Below are 27,637 nucleotides of genomic sequence, written 5' to 3'. Positions count from 1 at the left end.
GGTTGAAATATTCTGTCATTATTTCTAACATATGAACTGAACAGCAGATCTTTTCTCCTGAATAAATCAGTACTTTGGTTTTTCCCCTTTGCAATAAAATCTCTATTCAGGTCTAATAGATATGCCTGAACTGACAAACTAAGATTTGCAAAATTCATTTGCTAACTTGATCACTCTTCCGTTCTTAACATTAACCTGAAACACAAACTATATGAATTTTGATCTTTCAAGGGGGTACATCTTAGCACAGAAAGCTGTCTATCATAATGATGGCAAAAAAGTATATATACGTACTGTGTACTCATAACCAACCATGAGAAATATGATGCCTCTAATATAAGCAAACTTATGAGTTACCAACGTCGGTTGCAAACATTTCATTCCTCAATCAGCCACCATGTGTAATCCATCCAAAGAAGTCATAGCAAGTGTGTAAATTCAGAAAAATGCAATTAAATGAGATGAATCACAACTTAACAATTTGTCTCATTTCCTTTCTCGTTGGAGCATGTTTCATGCAATGAATGAAGTACCAGTTCTGTCAGTCACTACCGAGGTATTATACTGCACCAGCATGGAGACCAGTACTTGAAACTGTATTATACCAACACCTGGTTGTTGATAACACATTTTCTGTGCTGTACAGGTACTTCAACCCTTAGTTTAGGTCACAGTCTAGACAAGGTTCTATATATATATATGTATAGTTTTAATAATTTTCCTCAGTGGAATCCAAAAAAATGAATAAAATATGTGGAATTCAAAAAATGCACAAGAATTTAATTCCAGAGAGAGTTTTCCCCTTCTTAAGGGCCCCATTACCACATTATTCTCTGAAGATCAAATGTGAAACCAGAATACCGAAGGTTGAAATTACTCATAGAGAATGAGGGTATTTTAGGAAGGGTATTTTAGGAATTATACACTTGTACTTAAAGAACCTTTCCACCCAATTGACACAGGCCAATTAAGTGAAGCAGCTACGCTTAAGATGTTAAAGCCTACCTACCTAGCATCCCATGAGATGTTATAGCCTACCTACCTAGCATCCCTTGACTTCTATCAGCATTAGTCAAATAAATTTAGAATGATTTTTCATGGTCAAATCATCATGAACAAGTGACATACTTGATCAAGTCACAACCCAAAGTTGACCTCCAAATACGCTTTTGAATCCCAAAATGATATATATATGAAGAGCTTCATCATCCAGATCACTACCTTCATCAGTTGTAACTATCTTGAGGTCTCAACTTTAAATTTTAACTCTATAGTGAATGGACAAAATTGTAAATTACAATATGGAAATTGTAAAATCAAGCTTCATAACATGCAACAAATCAGTTCCTCAAGAATTGAACTGAAGGTTAAGTAGCAACAATCTAAGGAGACAGCATGATCACATAATCTTGCTCTTTATCTTGATTAATAGTTCTCCTCAAGAATTTCTCAATTACGAAAATAATTCCTCATTAAAACTCATTCCTGGAGCCCTACTAGAGCTACTATGTTAATCTAATGAATCATTCTTGCTTTTTCCCATGGTCTTGGTACTTACAGTGACAATTTGCACTCTGAGGAACCCTTTTTGTAAACACTTTGCTGGCAGTTGATTTTTCTATGGATGATGATCACTTAGTGCCCTTATTAAGCTTTAATAAGATGCTTACAGAAGTGAAACACACAACAAAAGAATGACATGATGCTTGAAACTCCAAGTACAATAAACTAAAGGGTAATAGTCATGAATAGGGTGGCTACCTGAGTTGGCGAAAGACCAAAGCAAGCAGCTAATGATGCTCTTGATTGAGGGGAAACGGAAACAATAACAGCCTTCTCTGAATTGACTTGAGACAGAAACTCATCTAAACTTTGTTTCTCGAGCATGATGGTTTCTGCTGAAGTTATGCAACCACTGCAAAATAATAAATGGCTTATTCTAATCTACTAACCATGTAAACTGCATGTCTATGTTACCACACAGAAGAAATCTTCAATTCCACATAACTATCAATTTCTTCTTGTATGATATCAAAATTATACAATCCAAAATATCAAAGCCAAGATCTGACAATTAAGCAATTTGGGGAAGAGACAAAAATTGCTACAATAAAACAATACTATCATAGTGACTGCCAAAATGTGACAGTGGAGCAATTTTTAAACACAAACATGTAAATTTGTGATTTTTGACTAAATGTCAACATGCAAGTTCAAAAATAGAGGAAGACAGGAAATTCTCATACCATCACAAACAAAGATAAAGCAACGCTTTGCAAATCTAATGTTATTTCCTTGCAAATCAGGTGTCACCGATCAACATTTACATCACCTCAGGTGATATACTACTCTTTCATCAAGCCCCACCAAAAAAATAACTGAAAGGAGGCATATAAACATTGTTGAGCTTATTGACCATCTCTTTGCCTCAGGCTGTAGCTGCCCTAAGCAGCCTTAGCCACCTCAAACACCCCCACCTCACCCTCTTTTTTCTGCTCAGACTGCCTAACCTCATACTAAAATATATTTACTTTTCTGGATTTTATAGAGAAATAGGATCACCATAAGGGCATTAATCTAATTTTCACATCTTTATTACTAATAGAAAAGGGCAGCTGGCCCCAATTTGGTTGGTTCTTCCTTTTTTTTTTTTTTCCACTTCTCTTCTCTGCTTCCTTTCTTTCATCTCTTCTTGTCTTCTTAGCACTTACACAAAGTTCTGATTACTGCAACATGGTATCAGAGCGGTGATTCAGATCTTGGGTTCTACTTCCTGTGCTTCCATTCTTTTTCTTCATCATCCTCATATTTAATAGCAAGAAAAGAGAGATTCCTTGGTGCCGATTATTAATTAGAAGAAGCCCTATTTTGAGTTGCTTTGGTTGAAGGAGCCAAGGATTAGTCTCCAGGAGGGATAGCTATGCAGATCTAGATCAAATCTAGATTCCAGAAGGAAAAGCTATGCATATCTAGATTAGATCTGGACAGACAGATATTTTCTTGAGATCCAATTGAAATTAGATCTAGACTGGGCTGCAGGCACACTTATTCTAGTAAAACACAAGGCCATTTCTCAAGGTTACCCATGGAGATCAGATTGGTATGTCAGATACAGAAATAATAGCTTGCAGCCACAGATCTCATATTTCCCTCTCTTTATCCAAACTTGAATTGAAAATGTCTATTAATCAGCGAATCAAAAGTGAGTTCTAGAAACAGAAGAACACCAAAGTTTGGGGTTTTGTTTCAGAACCCTAATCAGATTATCACACCTACCAGATTATATCAGCACAACTACCATGAACAATTATGGCTGTCAAATTTTTTATTATTCATCAAGGGTTGTCAGGGTCTATAATAGGTGCTACCAAGAAACCCAGGAAAAATTGACGATGCGAGGTGACCTTTGGTGTGAAAAAGAAAAAACCCAAGTAATGTCTTCATTGTTCAACTCCACGACACCCAAGATTTACAAGACTGGCTTTTCTAGATATAGTGTTCAAGATATGGAGTAAGATCAACTATACCCATTCACAAAGAATGAATACTACCAAGGTTTATCATCTCGAGCAAGACAGCAAATTTTAGTCAGGGAGATATGTCAGTTTTCACTTATTCTGCAACCCTTCAAGGTCTGTTCTTTTGTAGGTAAATATCATGAGAAAGTTGGTCAACTTTTTTATTGACCAATTTATCCATATTCTCACATTTTTCAAGATGGATAAGTTACTTTTTTATAGGTAGCATTTACCCATGAAAAGAAGAAAAATCTTACCCACCTAGAGGGTGGCTAAATCATTTTCCCATCAACCGAGAAAGTAATCTTTTTAATTCATTCCTAATATACCTTTAACATAATGATCATATAATATAATATAATATTTACATAACATATTATACTATATTATTATATATAATAATATTATAAAATATATATTATATTATAATATAAGATATTATTATAATATATTATAACACATTATAATATATTATAATAAAATAATATAATATATTAATATTTTATATTATAATATTATATTATATTATAAGATAATATATTATAATAAGATAATAAAATATATCATAATATAATATAATATAGTATATTATATCATACTATAATATATTATAATAATATAATAATATATAACAATATAATAATATAATATATTATATATTAATATTTTATAATATATTATACTATATTATTATATATAATAATGTTATAAAATATATATTATATTATATTAATATAAGATATTAATATAATAGTATAATAATGTATAATAAAAAAATAAAATAATATATTAATATTTTATATTATAATATTACAATATAACATAACATAATATAGTATAGTATAATATATTATTATAATAATATATTATATATTAATATATTATGATATATTATATATAATAATACAATAATAATAATATAATATGTTTTATATATAATAGTATATACTAATATAATATATATATTATATAATACTAATATAAGATATTAATATAACATAATATATTAATATATATATTATAATAATACAATGTAATGTAATATATAATAATATTTATATAATAAAAAATATTATGAAAAATATAGATAGATAGTAACTTATCCAGAAAAATAGTAATCCAGAAGAACATGGATAACAGATTTCCGAGCCATTTTTCAATGTACAAAAAAAAAAATATAGATAAATTATTTTACTATCTAAATATTGCCCGAAAAATACTTACCCAGAAAAATACAGTTTCCTAGGTAAATCTTTTACCCACAAAAGAACGAGCCCTCAAGGTCTTTGGGAGGAACTACTTTAATATTCACCCACTGAATCAGAAAGATACTATAGACAGTGAGCTATATCGGAAGCAGATTGAAGAGAGGACTTAAATTTTAGGCTGGCTTGAATAATGGGTTTAAAGGAATTAGCAAGAAGATTTGGACAAGAAGAGAGAAGATTTTGAACTCTAAAAAGAAAGCACTTGTTGAATGGAATATCCTCATTTCAAGCATGGGCGGAAAAGGGACTTCAAGGACGAAACCAGAAGCAGCTGCTGGTCCTGTTTCAGAGCAACATCCTGTAAACTCTTCCACTATTGCTCAGTCTCCTGCAAGATAGACTCCATTCTTAGGACCGGTACAGATGTCTCCTCTGATGAGGTAGTTAAACAACTTCTTACTCGCCTCAACTCTACTGCTTCCACTATGCTTGCTAAATCAGGTAGATCTACTGCCTTAGTCTCTTGTTACTCTTCTGCTAGTGCATCTTGAATAATTAAATCAGGAGCCAATTATCATATGACTAGTTGTGAATCCATGTTTTCCTGTTATTCCTTAGTATTTGATGGATCCCTTTCTACAGTTTTTTGGAAATTAAAACATCAAAATCAGTAAAGATGTTACCTTGTATTCAATTCTTGGAATTGCAAAGAGATCCCCTTCTACAGTTTTTGAAAGGGAAGAACATTAAAATTAGTAAAGATATTACCTTGGATTCAGTTCGTCACGTTCCTGGCCTTGATACCAATTTGGCTTTGGTCAATGGCCTCATTAACAACACGAATTGTGTTAGAACCATCTTTCCTATTCATTGTGTTTTCTGGGATCAGCAGACAGAATAATTGAGTATGGTTATGAAGCTGGAGGGCTTTACATCCTTGATGGAGATGTCACGTCTGCTTTTCAATCTTGTAGTAGTAGTTTTAAGGAAAAAAGATGCTATAGCTGATGTTTCTATCTTTGGCATGGTAGACTATAACATTTGTCATTTAGTTCTTTGAGAATTTTATTTCTTGAATTGTTTCTCATGAAAGTTTCAATGTCTTGTCTGCCAGTGGGCAAAACAATGAATAACAACTTTCCCTCCTTCAATAAATAAAGTTACTTGGTTTCAACTCATCCTCCTTCGATCAATAAAGTTACTTGTTTTTTCAACCTGGTTCATTCAGATGGCTGGGTCCTTCGCCCATTGCTGCAATGGAAGGTTGTACATATTTCATTAGCTTTATTGATCATTAGCAAGATATATCCGGATTTAAATGATGAAATGCTACCAGGTAGTGCTTAAAATTTTCACAAGATAGTGCAAACACAATTTGGTAGAGAAGTATAAGTCATGAGAACAGAGTGTGAGAGAATACTTCGCAAGAACTCTGAACATATTTCTCGACAATCGGGTCATGAGGATGTGATACTTCAACCTTCTTGTGTCTCAACCCCTCAACAAAACAGTGTCGCAGGATGAAAGAATAAACATCTATTAAAGACAGGTAGGGCATTGTTGTTCCAACACAAGCTGCCTACGAAGTTTTGGTCAGATGTAGTGCTTACAGCAGCCATTAACAGAATGCCATCTAGGGTGTTGGACATCAAGACTCCATTATCCATTCTTGATCCAATTTGTATTCCTTTTCTCTTCGTCCTGGCATTTTTGCTTGTCATTGTTCTATGAGTCTCAATCATATTTTAATTCTCCTCAGAATCTTGTTCAGGGGAAGAGCAGTTGGATGGAAGAGCATCTTTAATCCCTCCTGTTTCTATCCTATTATTTATCATTCTTCTCATCCTGATCATACATCCTCTCCTCCTATTCTTGACAAGTCTAGTTATCAAAAGAAGCTGAGGTTAAGTTAATCTTGATGACTTTATGCCTGCTACAGATAAGAATGAACCAAAAGAGGTGATTGTCTATCAAAGAAGGAATAAGAAGCCTGTCAGTTAACAATCAAGATCTGTCAAAATCTCCATTGATGGCTCCATCAAAGTCTGACTTTCTCCTACTTCTTCTACTCTTATATCCAGTGAAAATATTACTTTTAGTGACTTGTCAGATTTAAATCTTCCCATAATTGTCCATGGTACTAGAGAATGTACTCAAGCAGAGTGCACATCTTAATCTCATTTCTCACCTTCCTATGCTTCCTTCATCTCGGCTCTTTCTTCTATGTCTCTTCCTTCCAGATATTCTGGGGCAGTGACTGGTCCAAAGTGGAAGCAATCCATGAATAAGGAGATAAAAGCCATTGTTAAAAATTCATGGGAGCTCATTGATCTACCTAAGGGGAAGAGCTTTGCAGGAAGTAAGTGGGTCTTCACCGTAAGACACAAAGAAGATGGGTCAATTGAGAAATAAAAAGAGCTAGATTGGTGGCAAAGGATTTACATAATATAACAGGTGGATGACAAGAAGACTTTTGCACCGCTTGCAAAAGTTAACACTATAGAGTGTTGCTTTCATTGCTAGCGAATTATTCTTGGGAACCACATCTACTAGATATCAAGAATGCCTTTCTGAATGGGGAACTACAAGGGGAAGTTACATGCATCCACGGCCTAGACATTGTCCAATTTAAGAAAGACATATTTGTCTATCGGAGGAACCTTGGACCTACTGAAAAAGACCGGAAAGTTGGGATATAGACCAACAAACATGCCTACCATTCCCCATCATCATCTGAATGATTTTAAATGGAGATCCTTATCCTAATATACAAAGGTAACATCATCCAGCTGGATTATAAAAGAGCCTTGTTTCTTCTCTTCTTGTCTTATTATCTCCTGTACGAAGTTGCAATCAGCCCACAACTTTTAAACTAGTTGTTAAGTTTGGTTGAAGTAAAAATCTAAAATATTCAAGGTTTCCAGATCCCACATATACCAGTGCCTTCCTATATATATTACAGTAAAAGTCTAAAATTAACTATTTCATTATAACATTATAGAGAAGAATGTGGTTGCTTTGTGTTGCTAAACTATAAAAACAAATTAAGTGCAACATATTCCTTGAGAAGGAAAGTATGTAACAAACTCAAGTTGTGTGCAATTGCCTAGATTGTATGCAGGGGCGGAGCCATAGTTATGATGAATGAGCATTCAGGTCCAATAAAATTTATTTGAAATGTTATGTTAAAAAAATTGTATATACAGCAAAATAAACATCACTCAATTATAATTGCAAATACAGAATTTATGATAGCAAGAAAATCATTTATTTCAAAAAACTATTAATTAGTTGACTCCAAGCCACATTTGACTTGTTCCTTAAAATTCTCATTGAAAATCTTTCCTTATGCTCATAAACTTATGTTCATAATTCAAATTTCAAAAGCATAATTTAGGTTTATACTCAAATAATTTACTTTATTAATTTGGCAAAGGAAAGCTTGAATTGACAGAAAGAGGAAATATCTGTCTTTTGCCAGTTTTTCTCATACCCCTTGCCTGTAAGCCTGCAACCCGGCTAATTTTCGAATAAGACAAGCATGACTTGAATTAGTTTTCTTGTAGGTTAGGATTTTTTATACCCATATCCAATTATTGGCTATTGGCAAGTGATGCCAGGGCAAGTTGTTTCCATGAAATTTTTTTAGATCCATTGAATCATTTGGGCATGGCCACACCTAGAACCAAACCAACATACTCAAGTTTGGGTTGTGAAGCATAGGTTGGTGTCTAATATAGATGGAGAGAACTAAACAAAGGTAGTGCATATTTTTACCAATTATGTTGTCAAAAAAATAAAAAGTAAAAAAAAAAAAAAAACAAATCTGGTGGAACTTCAGCTTACAAATAATAGCCGAGATACCTAACCTACAAATCTAAACATGTTGAATGCTAGATGCAAAGTCTTACAGACAAAGGACAAGATGAAGGTCTTGAGTATGATGGATCAAAGCATTCATGCATCTCAAAGTCAGAATATTGGATCAATGCTATGATGGAAAATCAAAGAGATCAAGACAACAAGTGTCAAAAATTCATGTGGAATTTCATCATGCAATACGCATGCATCAACTAAAATCCAACGTAAAGTATGAACATGAGTACTTCATCAAAGAAAAAAGGGGCATCAAGAAAATACAGGAGCCATCTAAATACTCATTGTCCTGATAATTTTGTCAAGCAAAACAGCCAAACCACCCAATCCATAGTCATATTATCATATAGCAACACGATTAAGATGATTATCATCCATGAATGATTCATCATCCCATTAGTAAGATTTACTCTCATGCGTGATGAAGGGCTCAAGTGCCACCATTATTAATTGAAGAAAAAGATTTGGTTGAAAGGGCATTGGTGGCTTGAACAAACATGTTAAGAGGGGTTTCATGATAGAACTTCTATGATCCATTACTGGAATAGTCATGGTTACAAGGCTAGGAACCTCTCCTCCCATTACAAATGGTAGTTTGACCTTTAAGATGATGCATGCATGCATGCATAACATCCATACATGACATACATACACACACACAAACATACATACAGACACACACACACACACACACATATATATATATGTATGTATGCACATATAGACGTCCTCATGCACGCACGCATAGATATGCATGTATGTATATGTACATACATACATACATGCATGCATATCTATGCATGCGTGCATGCAGACGTCTACATGTACATGTACATATATGTATATACATACGTATATATGTAGATATGTATATCATCTCAATGTACTCGCATTTCTTAACGAAATGGTACTTATCTTCCTTTTGTTCTTTTGTATGTGACTTGCTGTACACTTTCTTTTTTATTCACACATGGGCGCGCACACACACAGATATATGTATGTATGTATGTATATGTATGTATATGTGTGTATGTATGTATGTATATGTATGTATATGTATATGTATGTATGTATGTATGTATATGTGTGTGTGTGTGTGCGCGCGTGTGTGTGTATACATATGCATATATGTAGATATGTATATCATCTCAATGTACTCGCCTTTCTTAACGAAATGGTACTTATCTTCCTTTTTTTCTTTTGTATGCGACTTGCTGTACATTTTCATTTTTATTCAAAAATTTTTCATTCTTTCTTTTATTAGCTATCCTTCCTGGTGATAATGCTCTGCAAGTCGTTCTTCCGGATGATAAGTGTCCGAATGCATCTTATGATTATCTTTGATCACTCATTCATGGATCCTTGTTACTAAGAAGAAAGATCTCATGTATAGATATCTACATACATACATGTATATATATATATATACATACATACACGTGTGTGTATATATATGTATATATACACACATACATACATACATGTGTGTGTGTGTATTTATATGCACATACATACATACATACATGTGTATACATACATACATACATACATACATGTGTGTGTGTGTGTATATATATACACATACATACATATAGATGCACGCATGCGCACACACACACACATATATATATATATTCAACTGTAGATAAGTGTTTTAATGTCCCATATGGAAACTTTTCCATTCTCAAAATACCATTCTCTTAGAATGTCCCAAATAGTGTACGTATGTATGTATGTATGCATGCATGTATGTATGTATAAAATCAAACTCCACAACACTATACAAACAAATACATAATCCAAAATGGCACCATCTTATTTAGATAAGTCACCTTTGATTTTGAACCCTTGTAATTGGAAAAGAAAATTTTGCAAAGAGGAGCAACAAGTATGCTTTGTTTATTTTATTAGAGTTGGGAGATTCTCCCCAGAGAGAGGACTTCTTGCATTTTTTTCAGTAGGTTCCATGCATTTCTTTTTTATTTTCTATTTGATAAGGAGAGCCATTTGAATCTTATGATGCACACCATACTTCAAAGGACAGTGCATCCAATAGGTGGTTGTAATCCAATCAACATGAGCTTTTTGCATCACTTTTTAAATAAATATACTCCTGATTTAACTTAAACACTATTCTTTATTCTCTTTTCCTACTCACTTGTTTGAGAGCAAATTAAAGGGAAGCATTTTAGTAAAAAAAGAATGTAGTTATAAGAGCCAAATAGCATGGAGATGTAAAAAAGCACAAAAGCATGCAACAGAAAAAAAGATATGGGAGAGGGTGCTAAAGAAAAAGAGAAGCCAAAGAGAAAGTTCAGAGATGTAGGAAAATTTGCAAGGATGACCTAATGGAATTTTCAATTGAGATTAAGCAGACTCTCTCTTTCCTTTTTTTGATTATATTGATGTGACCCAAAAATTTTAGGCCTTAAGGATTAATTATGTAATATTTTAGGAGCTGGGCTTTATTGGAACAAAATTGAATGGAGGACCAATAATAGCTACAAACTTATTTAGGAGGGGGCTGCATATCAATACACATACAAATTCAGGGACTATGAGGGGACATGCCACCCCCCCCCCCCCAAAAAAAAAAAAGCCTCGTGCCTCTGAATGTCTGGAAATTGCGTACACAAACAAAACCTATCCTGTCCAACACACTTGGTATAATAATTTTATGACTTATGAGAGGTGTAATCACTCCAACTTTTGTTCCTCGTGTGTGCATTATAATAGAACACTTGCACACTCTGTGCATCATTCGCTTCTTATTCATTTTTCTTCATTTTTTTGAAATCTATTGCAATAATGCCAAATAAACATCACATCATGCCCTCAAAATACCAACAGCTAAGCAAAGAAAAATATTATACCTGCATGCCAAGCAATCCTTCAGAGAAATCTTGACTGCTTCAGTTTGTGATTGTTTGCTTAGAGCTTTGACCTTCACCTGGTTCTGCAAACAATAACAATGATAGAAACTGGAGAACGTAAGACCTTAAGAAGCTCCTTCAAAAATACTCCCAAAAAAAAAAAAAAGAAAAAAAGAAAGAACAAAGCAATTGTTTGAAAGTCAATCAACATAAGCAACATTCTACAGTAATATGAGGTCAACTTCATGACAATAATGCTATTAATTTCATTAAAGAAAAAGACATCCAAAATTAAAGTTGTTTTCTTATCCTTTCCTTCTACTTCTATTCAAATATGCCAAAGACTTCTCTCCTTTTATGAGGTTTTATCGAAAGTTATCCATTCCCCAACAAAGTCATCCCTGATTTATTTTGTACATGTCCAGACATCACAAAAGGAAGTAGTAGTAAGGATCAGCATGAATGCCTATGAAAGATACATCGGTGAATCTCAATACAAAAACAGGTTAAAATTCCAATAATCTGTTACCGAGAACATATGTCATTGTTAGCAGGAATTGACTTAATTTTTCTAATAAATCTTGTAAACATTGAAACTGTCAACATGAAGCACTTGTCAAGTATTGAGTTGAAATAATTTTTCAAAGAATCCCCATATAACATACTGCTGCCTACTACCATCAATCCACCGTTTTTTTGTTCTTTTACCCAAAAAAAGAAAAGGCTGTTTCCAAGACCAAAGCAATAGTGCCAATACCAATAAATATACAACCCAGTTCCCGGAAACAAAATATTGACTGCCAGAGAAAATTCGACCCACCGAAACCTAATTCTCAACTGCATAATTCAGAGTAACAACGAAGCACTAAAATCCTCGAATTCCTCGGAATCCATATTGAAATTAACATGCAACAACAGTACAAGCATCAAAATCGCATTTTTATTTTAAGACCGTAATTAATTCCAAATGTCTAAAATTAAAGGACACAAATTTCAACCAAATACCTCTTCTTTCTCGTGCTTCGACTTTATCGCCTTGCGCGAAATAATGCAGTCCTGCGATGGCGCGATGAAGTCGTTGAGATCGGCCAGCCGCAGCGCCGGCGAGAACTTCTCCGACATCTCGGCCGCCCGAATTCTTTCTTCCTTGATTCAAATCCGGAACTAAAATAATATCTCGAGCTAGGATCAGGGTTAGGGTTAGGGTTTCGGGATTGGGAGAAGCGAACGAAGGCGAGAGAGAGTAAAAAGAGATAAGGGAAAACGTGAAGGCGGTTATTGCGGACTTTCTGACCCTCACTATGTCGGTTTCTTTGCCGGCTCCAGTAAACCTGAACCAATCCGGCACTAATATTAATTTTTTTCCTTTTCCCTTCTTTTTCTTTTCATCTTTTTCTTCTTTTTCGGAGATCTGTAGGAAGCAAAGCACCTGAGGAAGATCGGAGGGGAAGGCCGACGCCGGTGACAGATTGGAGGGGAAGGTCGACACCGATGATGGTGGGGAGGAAGGCGACAGCGGAGACCGGCAGGAGGTGGCGGCGAGGAGAGCAGCGAGGAGGTGGGCGCGTCCGCTGGTGCTTGGGAAAGGTTCAAAGCAGAAAGAAAGAAAAATCGCTACCGCGCCGCTGAGAAAAAGAAAAAACAATCATAACGCGACACGTGGCATATAAAGTACTTTTTGGACTCTCCGCTAATGTATTGTATGCATGTGAAGCAACAATTCCGATGTGAAGCGCATTTTTCTTTCTCAATTCTCTTAATAATTGAGACTAAATGTTAGGGTTTGTTTCGGATTTCAGGCTTCAGATTGTAAAGATAGAGTTGAAGTCCTTATAAATTATGATTAAGATTGAAACTAGATTTGAACCGATCCGACAATGAATCGGGCTTCAAGTAGGTTTGAACAGAATCAGACCAGATGTGGGCTTAGATATAAAGTCTATTTTATTTTTGGATCGGACTCAGATTTATTATTGACCCCTAAGTCTAAATCTATTTTCAAAGCCGATTTTAGCCCGAATACATGGGACACATCACCTTGTTGTTCACCGCCACTACATCCCTCAAATCTCTCTCGATGCAATCATCATATTCCCTTACCGCTGACGTGAAGTCCTTCACCACCAGGAGGTAGGGGACAATGTTAGCATCCATGAGGTAAAGAGTGTTGGCGGCGGCAATGGAAAGGTTGAACAACACCCGGAGTGCGTCATGCCTCGCTTGAGAGAGCCTCCACCTCCAGCAGTGGCATTAGTGTTTTTGAAAGCACTCATGAGGAATGATATTGCATCGGAGGAGCCGACGATGGGCTTGTTGGAATCCAGAGCACCGATGCAAAACAAAATTTGCAACGATCGCTTCGAAGATCAACGGGAGCTCCCTGATTCGATCAGTTCTAGCATTTTGTGCATAGCTTTATCTTTGGCGAGCCGCCGCACCTCCCCCATGGCCTCCTTCCTTCGATCCCCTCCCATATTGTCCCCCCCGCCAAATTGAAGCCTCCCCACCATGCGCTGAAGCTCCTCGAAGACCACGATCCTCTGCCTCTACCTCATCGAAGTCAGCCATTGAGACCCCCGCTCATGTAGCTTCGTCGAGAATCAGAAAGCATGAGAGGGTGAGGGAGCGAGAGCGGGAGTGCCGAACAAGAGTCCTCATAGAGGTATAGAAGTTTTGAGAGAGAGAAAGAAAGGAAAGAGAAACAGAGGGAAAAGAAGGGGGTTTGAGTCGAGTCTTAGGCTCAGACTTGGACTTGCTCGATTCGGATGGACCAGGCTTGGGCTTTGAATTTTAAAAAATTTTTGGACATAAGCCCAGTCCAAAGTCTGAAAATATATTTCGGATCGAGCTCAAGTAGGAGTGTGATCCGATCCAATCCGATCTATTTTCAGTTCTAATTACGATGCACCTTTTGCATGACAAAGAACGGTGCATGCTTAGATCATTGCTCTATAGCCCATTTCTAAATTTTTTTATGGAAGGAGAGCCAAGTTGTAATGCTAAATGTACGAGATAGGCAATGCAGTGACAATCCAAGCATGCACCATTTTTTATGATGCAAAGATGCACCACAGAAAATCTAACGTCGTGAAGATAAGTGTATAATAGAATGGATTGATGATAAGTTTTGGTTTGTCTCTAGAGTGGCAAATGATTTGAGAAGGTGGAGTGAAACAAAGCCCGAGAAAGGATAAGAAAAAGATATATTTTTTATAAAAATAAAAATATAAAGTTTAGCAAGTAGGACAAAATAATAATTAGCAATCCTCCTATTATTGTTTTAATTTATATAAGATAAGCTTCATCTAAAATGCTTGTTATCCTTCTTATATATATATATATATATATATATATATATATTTTTTTTTTTTTTTTTTTTATATTATATATATATATATCTTAGTTAGAAAAGAGTGTGGATTAATTTCTGTCAAATGTTATGGATGAGTTTTTAACTCCAAGTTTATAATACAATTCAATAGATAAAAAAACATATTAATCTTGTTATCTTGATTGCCCAACTAGTAACCTTTCATTTTTAGCTAGACCATTTTGTAACTAATTTTTAGGCTAGACATCACAAACATTCACTCTTAGGGAACACTTATTTGTTGGGGATGCATCTTTCTCAACTCCCAAATCTCAAATATCCCTACCTTAAGCAAGTTACTCAACCTACTTCCTACATATTACCTTTGAATCACCTAATAAGCAATTAAATGGTTATGATCCTCTTACAAGAAAAATTAAATGGTTATTATCCTCTTTAATTAATTAAACCTTTTTAGTGCTCTACTTCAAAATACATATTTAAAAGGTTTTTGGTTGATAAGTTTACTACTTACTAAAATAAGTGCAAAAGAAGCTCAACATATAATGTACCAAAAAAGAAAGTCAAGACATATGGTTCTTATGAGAAGAACTATTTTTCATAATATCTATTTTATAAAAATGAAAATGACAAAATTCAAGATTTATAAAAAATGAAATTTTTGTTTTTAGTATAACTTGGTTTACAAAAGTTGATATTTTATAGTCATGCACTCTAAAAAATCTTTTGTACAACCACATAATCCTTTAATATCTTTCTTTCCCACCTGCTTGATACACAATCGTGTAAGCCAACATGGCCTACATCCAATTAACATGGGAGCTGTTGGGGGATACCGACCGACCGACCGACCAATCCCGACCGACCGTCCGATTGATCGACGGGCGTACCGACCGATTGACGGTCGGACCGACGACCGACGGCTGAGGGCGCCCGACTGACGGACGCCACTATCGGCCATTCAATGGCCCATCGCCGGCTAGGGATATGTGGGCGTATCTTTCCCGACCGACTGAACCCAGAGGCCTGATGGCCGACTCACGGAAAGCTCGCAGACCAATGGAGGGGCCCGACACCACTCAGCTGGCTACCGACTTTGGGTCGGTCGGCTCCTCCAACCACCGTACAGCCGCCAGACCTTGTCAGCTCTGACAGCAACATGCGGCACGGCCATTTTGGGGCATTGTCCTGCCAGGGGCATTGTCAACCCTGATGATTGGACAGCCCCCACGGCGATGTGACATCTTCACGGCGACCCTGACAGTCTACAGTGAGTTGACAGTTCCTCACTTGTCCGCGCCATTAATGACGGCGCCATACCGTGCTCCACTATATATACCGGGGAAGGCGACAGTGCAAGGGATCGATCCGCTCCGTCTCTCCCAAAAAATGCAGGCTCGCTCCTCTCTCTCTCTCAGAGCTCTCTGTCTACATTTCACTATTGCCCAGTCACCTCTCTGATTGACCGTCGGAGGGTCCCCGCCGGAGCCGCCTCCGGTCAGTGCGGACTTCCTTTTGCAGGTGCACGCTCCCCGACGATCAGACGACGAGGCGATTGACCGCAACAGAAGCCATTAGGCCAACATAGCCCCACATCCAATTACTATGGGAGCCATCAGCTATGATGCAAGAAGAGAAAGTTGTGGCTCATATTTGTCCCATATAAAACTAAGCTTGCCAAAGCCATGCACCTGACAAAAATCGAAACAATTGCACTCGATGACCCTGGTAATTTCTCTTGGAGCAATGTTCCATTCGCAACAAACCATTCCCACTCCTCTCTCTCTCTTTTCGTATATACATGCACACACATGATGGAGGTGACGATGGTGGTAGTGGTGGTGTAGCTATGATGATAATGATGGTGGTAGGTGGCAAGATGTTAGAGACAATAAAGATGATGATGGAGGTGTGCTGAAGATACTGATATTGGTATGTGGGTTGGTGGCAATGAAGAATGTGATGATTATGACTGTTAAGGTGACCATAGTGGTGAATATGATGTTGATGACTGCGATAAAAATATAAGTCTCATACTTTACAAAAATATTAAATATAGATGTTTTTTTTTTATTTTTATAAATAATAACATCAATTTTCTTAATTTTTATTTTTTTAAAAATATAAGATAAGATTTTTTTATGATGGGGCGTGTGTGTGAGAAAAAGAAAGAGAATAAAATGGTAGAATTTGGTAATTTTATGCAAGCACGACTTTCACGTTTTGCAAAATTATTTCAGAGGAGCTTTCGACAAAAGAGCTCATATTGCATCTATTGCCATCAAAAAAACAGCCACATTTCCCTTCTAAAGTAAAGCCCTAGACACCACGGGATGATGGCCCATGCGAATCTTTCTGAAGTGGGAGGGATGGCCATCTCAGCAGCCTTCCAAGCTCCAAACTCTTTCAATTCCATCTTTGCTCGGTCGCGAGCTCCTTCTCCCCTCTGCTCGATCATTAATAATTTGCATCTACAACTATAGATGTTTTCCATCTAAGAAGAGAGTACTATCGTATGTATGTTTTTCGTCCAAGAAGAAACTATTATTGTATATATATATGCATTGAAAAAAAAATGCATGTCAAACTGATCTTTTCTTGAATGGTTTGCAAAATAAAAAAGCATATAAGATGCTTAATAAAGCCAAAAATCGAAGTCAGTCATGAATTGTTGCTTTGTTGGATGAAATCAGAGTTGAGATAGGAGAATAAAGAATTTCATCTCAAAGATTTGCAAGCAATTTTGTCCCAACTCATTCTGACAATAATTAGTCAAGGATTCTCTCTGTTTAGATATGTTGGGATATATCGACCGACGATCCCGATGGATGACCCCGACCGACTCCGACGGACGACCCCGACGGAGACCCCGACGACTCCGACTGGCCGACCGACCGACCGGCCGACCGACTCCGACGGACGACTCCGACTGACCGACCGACCGACCGGACCGACCGACCGACTGGCCGACCGACCGACCGACCGACGACCGACCGGCCGACCGACCGACTGGCCGACCGACCGACCGACTGATATACCGACCGACGACCCCGACGGATGACTCCGACCGACGACTCCGACGGACGACCCCGACGGACGACTCCGACCGACGACTCCGACGGATGACCCCGACGGACGACTCCGACCGACGACTCCGACGGACGACCCCGACGGACGACTCCGACGGACGACCCCGACGGACGATTCCGACCGACCGGCCGACCGACCACCGACCGACTGGCCGACCGACCGACCGACGGCCGACCGACCGACCGACCGACCGACTGGCCGACCGACCGACCGACGACCGACGACCGATCGACCGAACGCCATCACCGGCCGATTAACGGCCCTTTACCGACAGAGGATATGTCGGTCAGGCAGACCTTTTCCACTCTCCCGACCGACTGAACCAGGAAGTCTGATGGCCGACTCTCGCAACATGCCCGGCTGACCATCAGAGGGGCCCGAATCTCCATCCGGCACCACACAGCTGGCCACCGATCTAGGGTCGGTCGACTCCTCCAATCGCCGTACAGCCGCCAGACCTTGTCAGTTCTGACAGCAATATGCGGCACGGCCATCTAGGGGCATTGTCCCACCGAGGCATTGTCAACCCTGGTGATTTGACATCCCCACGGCGACATGACACTTTCACGGTGACTCTGACAATCTACAGTGAGTTGACAATTCCTCACTTGTCTGCGCCATTAATGACGGCGCCATACCTGCTCCACTATATATATCGGGGAAGGCAACAGTGCAAGGGATCCGCTCCCCCCACTTCTCATAGGCTCGTTCCTCTCTCCCTCTCTCTCTCTCTCGATCGAGCTCTCTGTCTTCATTTCACTGTTGCCCAGTCACCTCTCTGACTTGATCGTCGGAGGGTCCCCACCGGAGCCGCCTCCGGTCAGTGTGGACTTCTCGTTTTTGCAGGCGCTCGTTCCCGACGATCGGACGACGAGGCGATTGGCCGCAACAGATTGGCGCGCCAGGTAGGGAAGGCAAGCTATACGGCACCAAGCCTCCCCAAGCAGGAGATACTGATGACGAAGACAAGAGCCCAGCGATCGAGGATCATCGGGTCGGCGGGGCGCTCTTCCCGCCGGGAAGAGGCCTCCCCGCCACCCTCAGCGGCGGAGCCCAGCTCTCCACACCCCCGGTGATCACGGAGGCGCAGATCGCGGCCATCGTACGGTAGATGACCGTACTGACGGATGCGTCAAGAGCCTCCAGCAACAACCGGCGGCCCGTCCGATGCCCTCCAAGAGCAGCCGCCGACGCCCGCGCCGATCCCCGTCGCCTCCACGCGAGCGCCCGCAACGGCGCTCCCACGGAGAAGAGGAGGGACGGCCACGGCCGATGCCCGACAGTCCCGGCAGCCCTCTCCTTCTCTGCTGGAACGGGCGAGGAAGGAGAAGCAACCGCGAACGCCGTCCGCCTCCCCTTCGGAGTCTTCTGGAGACTCCACTCCTGGGGTCTCCCAGCACCGACGGACAGGCGACTACGAACGCAGGTTTGAGAAAATCGACCGTCGGCTCGCGCAGCTGCGGGTGGACGGGCGGAAGTCTTCAAACGACGTCGACTTCCAGACCGCCCAACCTCTCTCCCGACTCATCCTCGACGAACCGATCCCCAGTCGGTTCAAGATGCCGCACGTGGAGTCTTATGACGGCTCCACCGACCCAATCGACCATCTGAAAAGCTACAAAGCTCTCATGACGATTCAAGGAGCAACCGACGCTCTCTTTTGCATCGGCTTCCCCGCTACACTCCGCAAGGCTGCCAGGGCCTGGTACTCCGATCTTCGATCGGGAAGTATCCACTCCTTCGGACAGCTCGAGCATTCCTTCGTGGTCCATTTCAGCACCAGCCGGAAGCCGCCGCGAACGTCGGACAGCCTTTTCTCCCTCAAACAGGGGGAAAATGAGACGCTCCGACACTTCGTGGCGCGATTCAATACGGCCACGCTTGAGGTCCGGGACCTCAACGAAGACATGGCTATCTCAGCCATGAAGCGGGGTCTGAGGGCGTCCCGATTCACCTACTCTCTGGACAAGACCCTCCCCCGAACATACGCCGAACTGCTGGAGCGCGCGTACAAGTACATGCGCGCGGACGAAGGAGCTTCCGACCGGCGCCTGACTTAAGGCACGGGCCGAAAAGAAAAATGAAAGAAAGGTCGGCCCATGCTGAACCCAGCAGGCCCTCCACCGATAGACGGGTCTTGCCCGACAATGGAGTCCGAGACCGACGCATCACAGGTATGACTCCTACACCCCTCTCCCCGCTCCTCGTGCGCAGATCCCGATAGAGATCGAAGGAGCGGAGAATCTATGACGGCCTCGGCTTCTGAAGGCAAAAGGCCCCGACCAACACGGCGATCGTCGATCGCCGAATCAACGGCTCGATCACCGATCGCCGAACCGACGGCCTCGGCCTCTGAAGGCAAAAGGCCCCGACCAATACGGCCGATCGTCGATCGCCGAATCAACGGCTCGATCACCAATCGCCGAACCGACGGCCTCGCCTCTGAAGGCAAAAGGCCCCGACCAACACGATCGATCGTCGATCGCCGAATCAACGGCTCGATCATCGATCGCCGAACTGACGGCCTCAGCCTCTGAAGGCAAAAGGCCCCGACCAACACGGCCGATCGTCGATCGCCGAATCAACGGCTCGATCACCGATCGCCGAATCAACGGCTCGATCGTCGATCCCGAACCGACGGCCTCGGCCTCTGAAGGCAAAAGGCCCCGACCAACATGGCCGATCGTCGATCGCCGAATCAACGGCTCGATCACCGATCGCCGAACCGACGGCCTCGGCCTCTGAAGGCAAAAGGCCCCGACCAACACGGCCGATCGTCGATCGTCGAATCAACAGCTCGATCACCGATCGCCGAATCAACAGCTCGATCATCGATCGTCGAATCAACGGCTCGATCACCGATCGTCGAACCGACGGCCTCGGCCTCTGAAGGCAAAAGGCCCCGACCAACACGGCCGATCGTCGATCGCCGAATCAACGGCTCGATCACCGATCACCGAATCAACGGCTCGATCGTCGATCGTCGAACCGACGGTCTCGGCCTCTGAAGGCAAAAGGCCCCGACCAACACGGTCGATCGTCGATCGCCGAATCAACGGCTCGATCACCGATCACCGAACCGACGGCCTCGGCCTCTGAAGGCAAAAGGCCCCGACCAACATGACTCGATCATCGATCGCCGAACCGACGGCCTCAGCCTTTGAAGGCAAAAGGCCCCGACCAACATGGCCGATCATCGATCGCCGAATCAACGGCTCGATCACCGATCGCCGAAATCGACGGTCTCGACCTCTGAAGGCAAAAGGCCCCGACCAACACGGCCGATCGTCGATCGCCGAATCAACGGCTCGATCACCAATCGCCGAACCGACGGCCTCGGCCTCTAAAGGCAAAAGGCCCCGACCAACATGACTCGATCATCGATCGTCAAACCGACGGCCTCAGCCTTTGAAGGCAAAAGGCCCCGACCAACATGGCCGATCATCGATCGCCGAATCAACGGCTCGATCACCGATCGTCGAAATCGACGGCCTCAGCCTTTGAAGGCAAAAGGCCCCGACCAACATGGCTCGATTGCCGATCGCCAAATCTATGACTCCGTCATCGGCCTGATCGACGAATCGCCGAACCAATTGCTCAATCTATGCCTCGATCGTCGAGGACATATCGGATTCTACGACGGAGATCGAAGGAGCGGAATATCTACGACGGCCCCCACCTCTGAAGGCAAAGGGCTTCGACTAATGCGGCTGGCTAACTTGCCGACTTAGCTTCGACTAAGAAAGGCAAAACGCCAAGACGACCGCAGTCGTATTCGCGACATACCGATCTGGTCACGACCGATCGAAGGATATTCGGCTTGCCACCGTTTATCATACATCCCGACGCATACGTCCGACCAAGGCCGGACAATGGATATTCGACTTGCCATCGTTATCCTATCCGAATACGTCGGATGCTACTCGACTATTAGATTCTGCGGAATGATCGTGTCGACGAGCAACGTTCGGAGGTTGGCCGACCTCCGACCCGACGTGCATGCTCGACCTACAGTCGGGACGATCGATATTGGATCGTTCGTTGATGTGATCGCCAGAGTCGGGGCAAGAAAAGACGGAAAACCACTCCTTTCGTCCGAAGCCGTCGCCCACGTGTTCACACGAGCCAACACGACATCGGGCTCAGGAGTGGAGGGGGGCAACTGTTGGGATATACCGACCGACGACCCCGACGGACGACCCCGACCGACTCCGACGGACGACCCCGACGACGACCCGACCGACTCCGACTGGCCGACCGACCGACCGCCGACGACGACTCCGACGGACGACTCGACGGACGACTCCGACTGGCCGACTGACCGACCGACCGACTGGCCGACCGACCAACTGGCCGACCGACCGACCGACCGGCCGACCGACCGACCGACTGGCTGACCGACCGACCGATTGGCCGACCGACCGACCGACCGACTGATATACCGACCGACGACCCCGACGGACGACTCCGACCGACGACTCCGACGGACGACCCCGATGGACGACTCCGACCGACGACTCCGACGGACGACCCCGACGGACGACTCCGATCGACTGGCCGACCATCGACCGACCGGCCGACCGACGGCCGACCGACCGGCCGACCGACCGACTGGCCGACCGACCAACCGACCGACTGGCCGACCGACCGACCGACTGGCCGACCGACCGACCGACCGACTGGCCGACCGACCGATCGACCGGCCGACCGACCGATCGACCGAACGCCATCACCGGCCGATTAACGGCCCTTTACCGACAGAGGATATGTCGGTCAGGCAGACCTTTTCCACTCTCCCGACCGACTGAACCAGGAAGTCTGATGGCCGACTCTCGCAACATGCCCGGCTGACCATCAGAGGGGCCGAATCTCCACCCGGCGCCACACAGCTGGCCACCGACCTAGGGTCGGTCGACTCCTCCAATCGCCGTACAGCCGCCAGACCTTGTCAGTTCTGACAGCAACATGCGGCACGGCCATCTAGGGGCATTGTCCCACCGAGGGCATTGTCAACCCTGGTGATTTGACAGCCCCACGGTGACATGACACTTTCACGGCGACTCTGACAATCTACAGTGAGTTGACAATTCTCACTTGTCTGCGCCATTAATGACGGCGCCATACCTGCTCCACTATATATATCGGGAAGGCAACAGTGCAAGGGATCCGCTCCCCCCACTTCTCACAGGCTCGCTCCTCTCTCCCCCCCTCTCTCTCTCTCTCTCGATCGAGCTCTCTGTCTTCATTTCACTGTTGCCCAGTCACCTCTCTGACTTGACCGTCGGAGGGTCCCCGCCGGAGCCGCCTCCGGTCAGTGTGGACTTCTCATTTTTGCAGGCGCTCGTTCCCGACGATCGAACGACGAGGTGATTGACCGCAACAAGATACATCAATCCACGTCAGGCATCCCAGATTTATGAAAAGCGCCACGCATGCACAAACCCTTAATACCAACAAGAGTGGGCTAACCAAAAGTTTGCTCCAGACAAGTGCCGAATCATCTGCGCTCAACTGATAGACCATGCAGAAACGTCAAGATATTATTGATCAGCAGACTATCTACTAGCTAGTAGATCCGAGTCCACCTTTTTTCTAGTTAACCTTCAAACAATGAGAAGGCTTTTACTATTCAACTAAGCTCTTGAATCAAGCACCAAACATAACACGCAGGATAAAAATTTGCAGTCCAGTGATGCAGGAGGCTGAAATGCCCTTACACGCCCATTTGGTTCATCTACGATCGCATCCATGCAGAGTCAGAGAGAGAGAGAGAGAGAGAGAGAGATGTTCCTGAGAAGATCGTGGCCAACTTTTCTACAAAAAAAACAAATAGAGAAGAAATTCTCCAACAAATGAATTTGAGTCATGATGTTGCACGAGTCAAAGGAGAATTTCCTTTGATTTAGCTTGCTTCTTGTAATCTTGTGAGAGATGGCTAACATCTATTCGGGAATGCACTATTTAAAATGTCTTCTGATACAAAAAGACCTCCAGTTTATAGCATCAAATTTTTATCCATGGAACATACGAAGAGAGGTACAACAGAGCTAAAGTCATTTCTATACCCTTTTCTTGACATACATTGCTGCCATTTACAAATTAGTAGCTGAGAATTTACTTGGGATCAAGTCCTAAGCCTTACCCTCCGACTACTGGAATCTGCACCATTTGAGAGCTGGGCCCATACATTCTGGCTCTTTTTACTGCTGTTGCATTCCTCTTCACAGCCTGCAACAATCTTTACGAGTTCTGATTGTAGTGACAGGCAGTGTCTTTAAGATACTGGAATCCATTTGAGCGCATCACAGCTGCATGCGCAGATAATAGCATCCGAAAACAAATATAAAATGATGAGGAAGAAAAATACAACATCATTGGGATTCAAAACATTGGTTTAAAGTTTCCAATCATTTGAAATTCTTTTGCAGAATAAATTGAAATTGGCATCAGCTAATAATAATAATAATCACAACAATAGACTTGGGATTTGGCTGTTCATGACTAATTCAAAGACTTGTTGAATAATTTTAAAAAAATTAAGCCAAAACAGAAGGAATATAGTTTTAGATGGATGATGCATGCATGTGCATGTTAAACAATTTATGAGCTTCATGATTGTTTCTCTTTTAATTTATAATAGTCATAGACCTAAGTATGCTTCAAGCATATTATCAGTACCAAGATACGTTCCTTTTTGATATTGTTCTGCTATTTGAACCAGGAGCAGGGTATGATTGCAACTGACCTGGTCACACTTTACATGTTCTATAAGTGAAAGCATCAGCTGCATGAATATGAAGTAATCTATTCCATTTGTTGAATGTTTAATGCTATAAGTGCTGGTGGCATAGTTGTCTGGATTGAAGAGTTGTCACCTGAGTCATGTTAGGTCAGGTAATTTTTCTGGGTCTACAATGATCTCCTTTAACTTCCCACCCCCCTCCCTCCCCCTTTTCCTTGTAAAATTTCTCTTTTTTCAAACTTTGAATCAAATATCTCTTTTTCCTCCCCAGTGTTATGACTTTGTTACACTAATTGTAAGGTGCTTCATGATAAATATACCATGAGCAGATGACCAAATATTTCCATTGTTTTGTTTAAGCTCAAATATGTATTAACAATTTTTGAGAAGCACAGTAGAGGTGCCACCTCTAGTTTTCAGAACCTTGACCTTTCCCAAGTGGAAAGGGTTGCCAACACCAGCTAACATAAGGCTAATTGGCTTTGAGATATATTGATATTAACATTTTTGGCATCACCAAATTAATTAACAACCCATGCCCTTAATATGGAATGACAATTATGGATTGACTTGTTGGTAATACAGCAAGCATGTTATCATCTTTATCTTCTTTTAGTGTCTGTTTTAAGCTAAACGTTTCTGGTATCTATCCTTTGTGTACATTTTTTTTCCTCAAAATTAAATTTTTGCTTGAAATCTGCTTGATAAAAATGCTGAAGATAGGTTACTAACTTTTTGGCATTTTCTCGAGGTTACTTGCATGAGCTCTGGTAAAGTTAGATGCTTTGCAGCTGGAACAGAAGCTGGATTTGCATTGCATTTGATAAACCGTAAGTTGGGTATTGGTCTTCTGGCAGCCTTGTACATTGAAGCAGTTAAAGAAGTAGAAGAACCTGTGAATTTTGGTCCTAATGCAGTTCTTGTTAACTACGGCAAAGATTGGAAGTTGCAGACAGTTACCAATGAAGGTATCTTTAAATGGCTTATACAGAATCAGTTGCATGTTCTGTAGTTTAATGGTTGATTGAATTTGGAATTGGCATGTCCTTTTTAAAGTCTTGACATTGTAAATTTAGGATATGAGGAAGCAACACCAATGCAGCAGCAGACATCAAAGTCATTTCCTTAGAAAAAGGTAACTCCTAATTTTTGGTCATTGTCGAATTATACACTGTAAGAAACCTCATGGCTTTTACAAAGGTCGAGTGGTTTGGGGACTGCAATCATTGGATTCTTTTATAGTTCATTGTTATGGCTAATTTACCTGGTGTTTTGCACTTTTAATTAATATTACATGGTGATAATGTATTCTGTTGACTAGATTTTATAAATGGTATATCTAGCAAACTTTCTAGTCTTTAAAACTTTGAATTGAAGCAAACACTTATGACTAGGAAATCTAAGAGCAAGGGATTATTAATCAAAAACATACCCAAAGTGAGTACATTTTTTGCTCATTTATCAGTTTTATTCAGACCTTTGTTACATTATCTGTGATTTTGTTATAGATTGTGAGTGCTTTATAAGAATAGAATGGACGCTTCATGTAATGAGGAACATATAGTTAACGCTAATATAGATCTCATTGTGTGTTTTATTGGAATTAATTTTCAAACTTAACCTGAAGACACTTAAGATGCCACTAGAATGTTCAGATTTGATAAGAATCATGAGGCTATTTCCATGCCATGGTTTGCTATGGAGTGTATGCTATAGCTGCATATTAGAGAAGACATTGTGAAAAGGAGAAATAACTAACAGATCACCAATTCCCGAAAATGAGTACTGCAGGTAACCTTCTAGAAAAGATTGCAGTACCACATTAAGGATGAGTTGGAAAATCTCAACTCCAACTAGATGACAACTAGCTTATCCCATGCCATGAAATTTTGTATGGACTGGCTTAGGCTGTGCCATCATTATATGGTAGATCAAAGCATGCATCAACTGACACTCCCTAAAATAAGAGGTCGTTTTCTGAATCAATGTAAATTTTGCATGAAGACAAACTACTTGAGTCGTCTGTAAAATGGACTACAAAAGATGCTGTAGAAAATTTTGACATGATAGCTCTGATGAACAGTGGTATTCAAGCTTAGAAGGAGACAACCTTCATTCTTTACATGGTTGCAGAAAGCCTCATAGTTGTACTTTTGCTGGTAGTTTCATGGCCCGAAGATAATATTTTTTTTGTTTTCACTTTTATGTCCTCCTTTCTTTTTCTTCTTTTGAGGTTCAAATGATTTGAATTGGTGCAGTTGATATTTGCTGCAAAGGTCTAATGCCTGTAGAATGTCCTTTTGCGGAAATCATCTGACCTTCGGTCCAGGAAGAAGACTGACAGTAATGCAAGACCAACCATCAATTTTCAATATATTGGGAAGATACTGGTTGCTTTCACCTTCATCTTTCATCTTGGAGGTACACTCGCATTGTTGCTAGAAAATCTTCCCACTTTAATCCCTTTCATAACCTAGTCTTACAAAATGATTTATTTGATGCGATAAAACCATTTAAGTAGAATTTTTTTGTGTAATAAAATAATTTATAAAGGTAACTATAATCCATTTAATGCCCTTTTGTAATGAAAACTTGTTTATACCGTAATGACCATTTTTGATCCTGTGTGTCGTATGGTGGCTTATCAATTTTTCTCTTTTAATTTGGGGTTCTTCCGATTTTGTAGAAAGATATTGGGTAACCCATGAAACTATGGAATATATGTATTGTTCTTGCTTCTTGCTTTCCCAACTTGAAGACCGTCTTGAAGGAGATAAATACTTTATTATCATGTCTCTTTTGCTGAAGGCTAGCATACCGATAGGGTAAATAGTCTTGATCAGATTTAAATGTGGTTTCCGAAGATGTCTACAATGACCTTATTTTATGTACTTACCGATCTGTGGATTAATTATCTGAAGAACATAAACCAACTACAAAGCTGGTTTAGGATGGTAGTATGCTATTTCTGAATCAAGGTTTTTAATGTCCGGTGTGAT

The 27,637-nt window shown here is 41.2% G+C and overlaps 1 protein-coding gene and 1 pseudogene across 2 annotated transcripts in view; one reads left to right on the top strand and one right to left on the bottom strand.

Moving 5' to 3' along the window:
- Positions 1–13,078, bottom strand: part of LOC105044962 (protein NAR1) — a 29,566-nt gene extending 16,488 nt beyond the window's left edge. Inside the window, exons 1-4 of one of the 2 annotated variants that reach the window (XM_029264566.2) lie at positions 12,905–13,078; positions 12,481–12,806; positions 11,476–11,558; positions 1,762–1,915 (exon numbers count right to left, since the gene is read on the bottom strand). In XM_029264566.2, coding sequence (XP_029120399.1) covers positions 1,762–1,915; positions 11,476–11,558; positions 12,481–12,597 — 354 coding nt within the window. In that variant the 5' untranslated portion in view covers positions 12,598–12,806; positions 12,905–13,078. Of the gene's footprint in view, positions 1–1,761; positions 1,916–11,475; positions 11,559–12,480 lie in introns of both variants that reach the window. The other variant, XM_010923083.4, reaches the window with a different exon arrangement.
- A 608-nt stretch (positions 13,079–13,686) lies between these two features.
- LOC105045110 (uncharacterized) lies at positions 13,687–27,115 on the top strand (annotated as a pseudogene).
- The last annotated feature ends 522 nt before the right edge of the window (positions 27,116–27,637 follow it).

The sequence above is a fragment of the Elaeis guineensis genome, chromosome 5 (assembly GCF_000442705.2).
Source record: "Elaeis guineensis isolate ETL-2024a chromosome 5, EG11, whole genome shotgun sequence".
NCBI lineage: Eukaryota > Viridiplantae > Streptophyta > Magnoliopsida > Arecales > Arecaceae > Elaeis > Elaeis guineensis.
The sequence above is the reverse complement of the archived record's forward strand: the minus strand, read 5'-3'. Positions and strand labels throughout refer to the sequence as shown.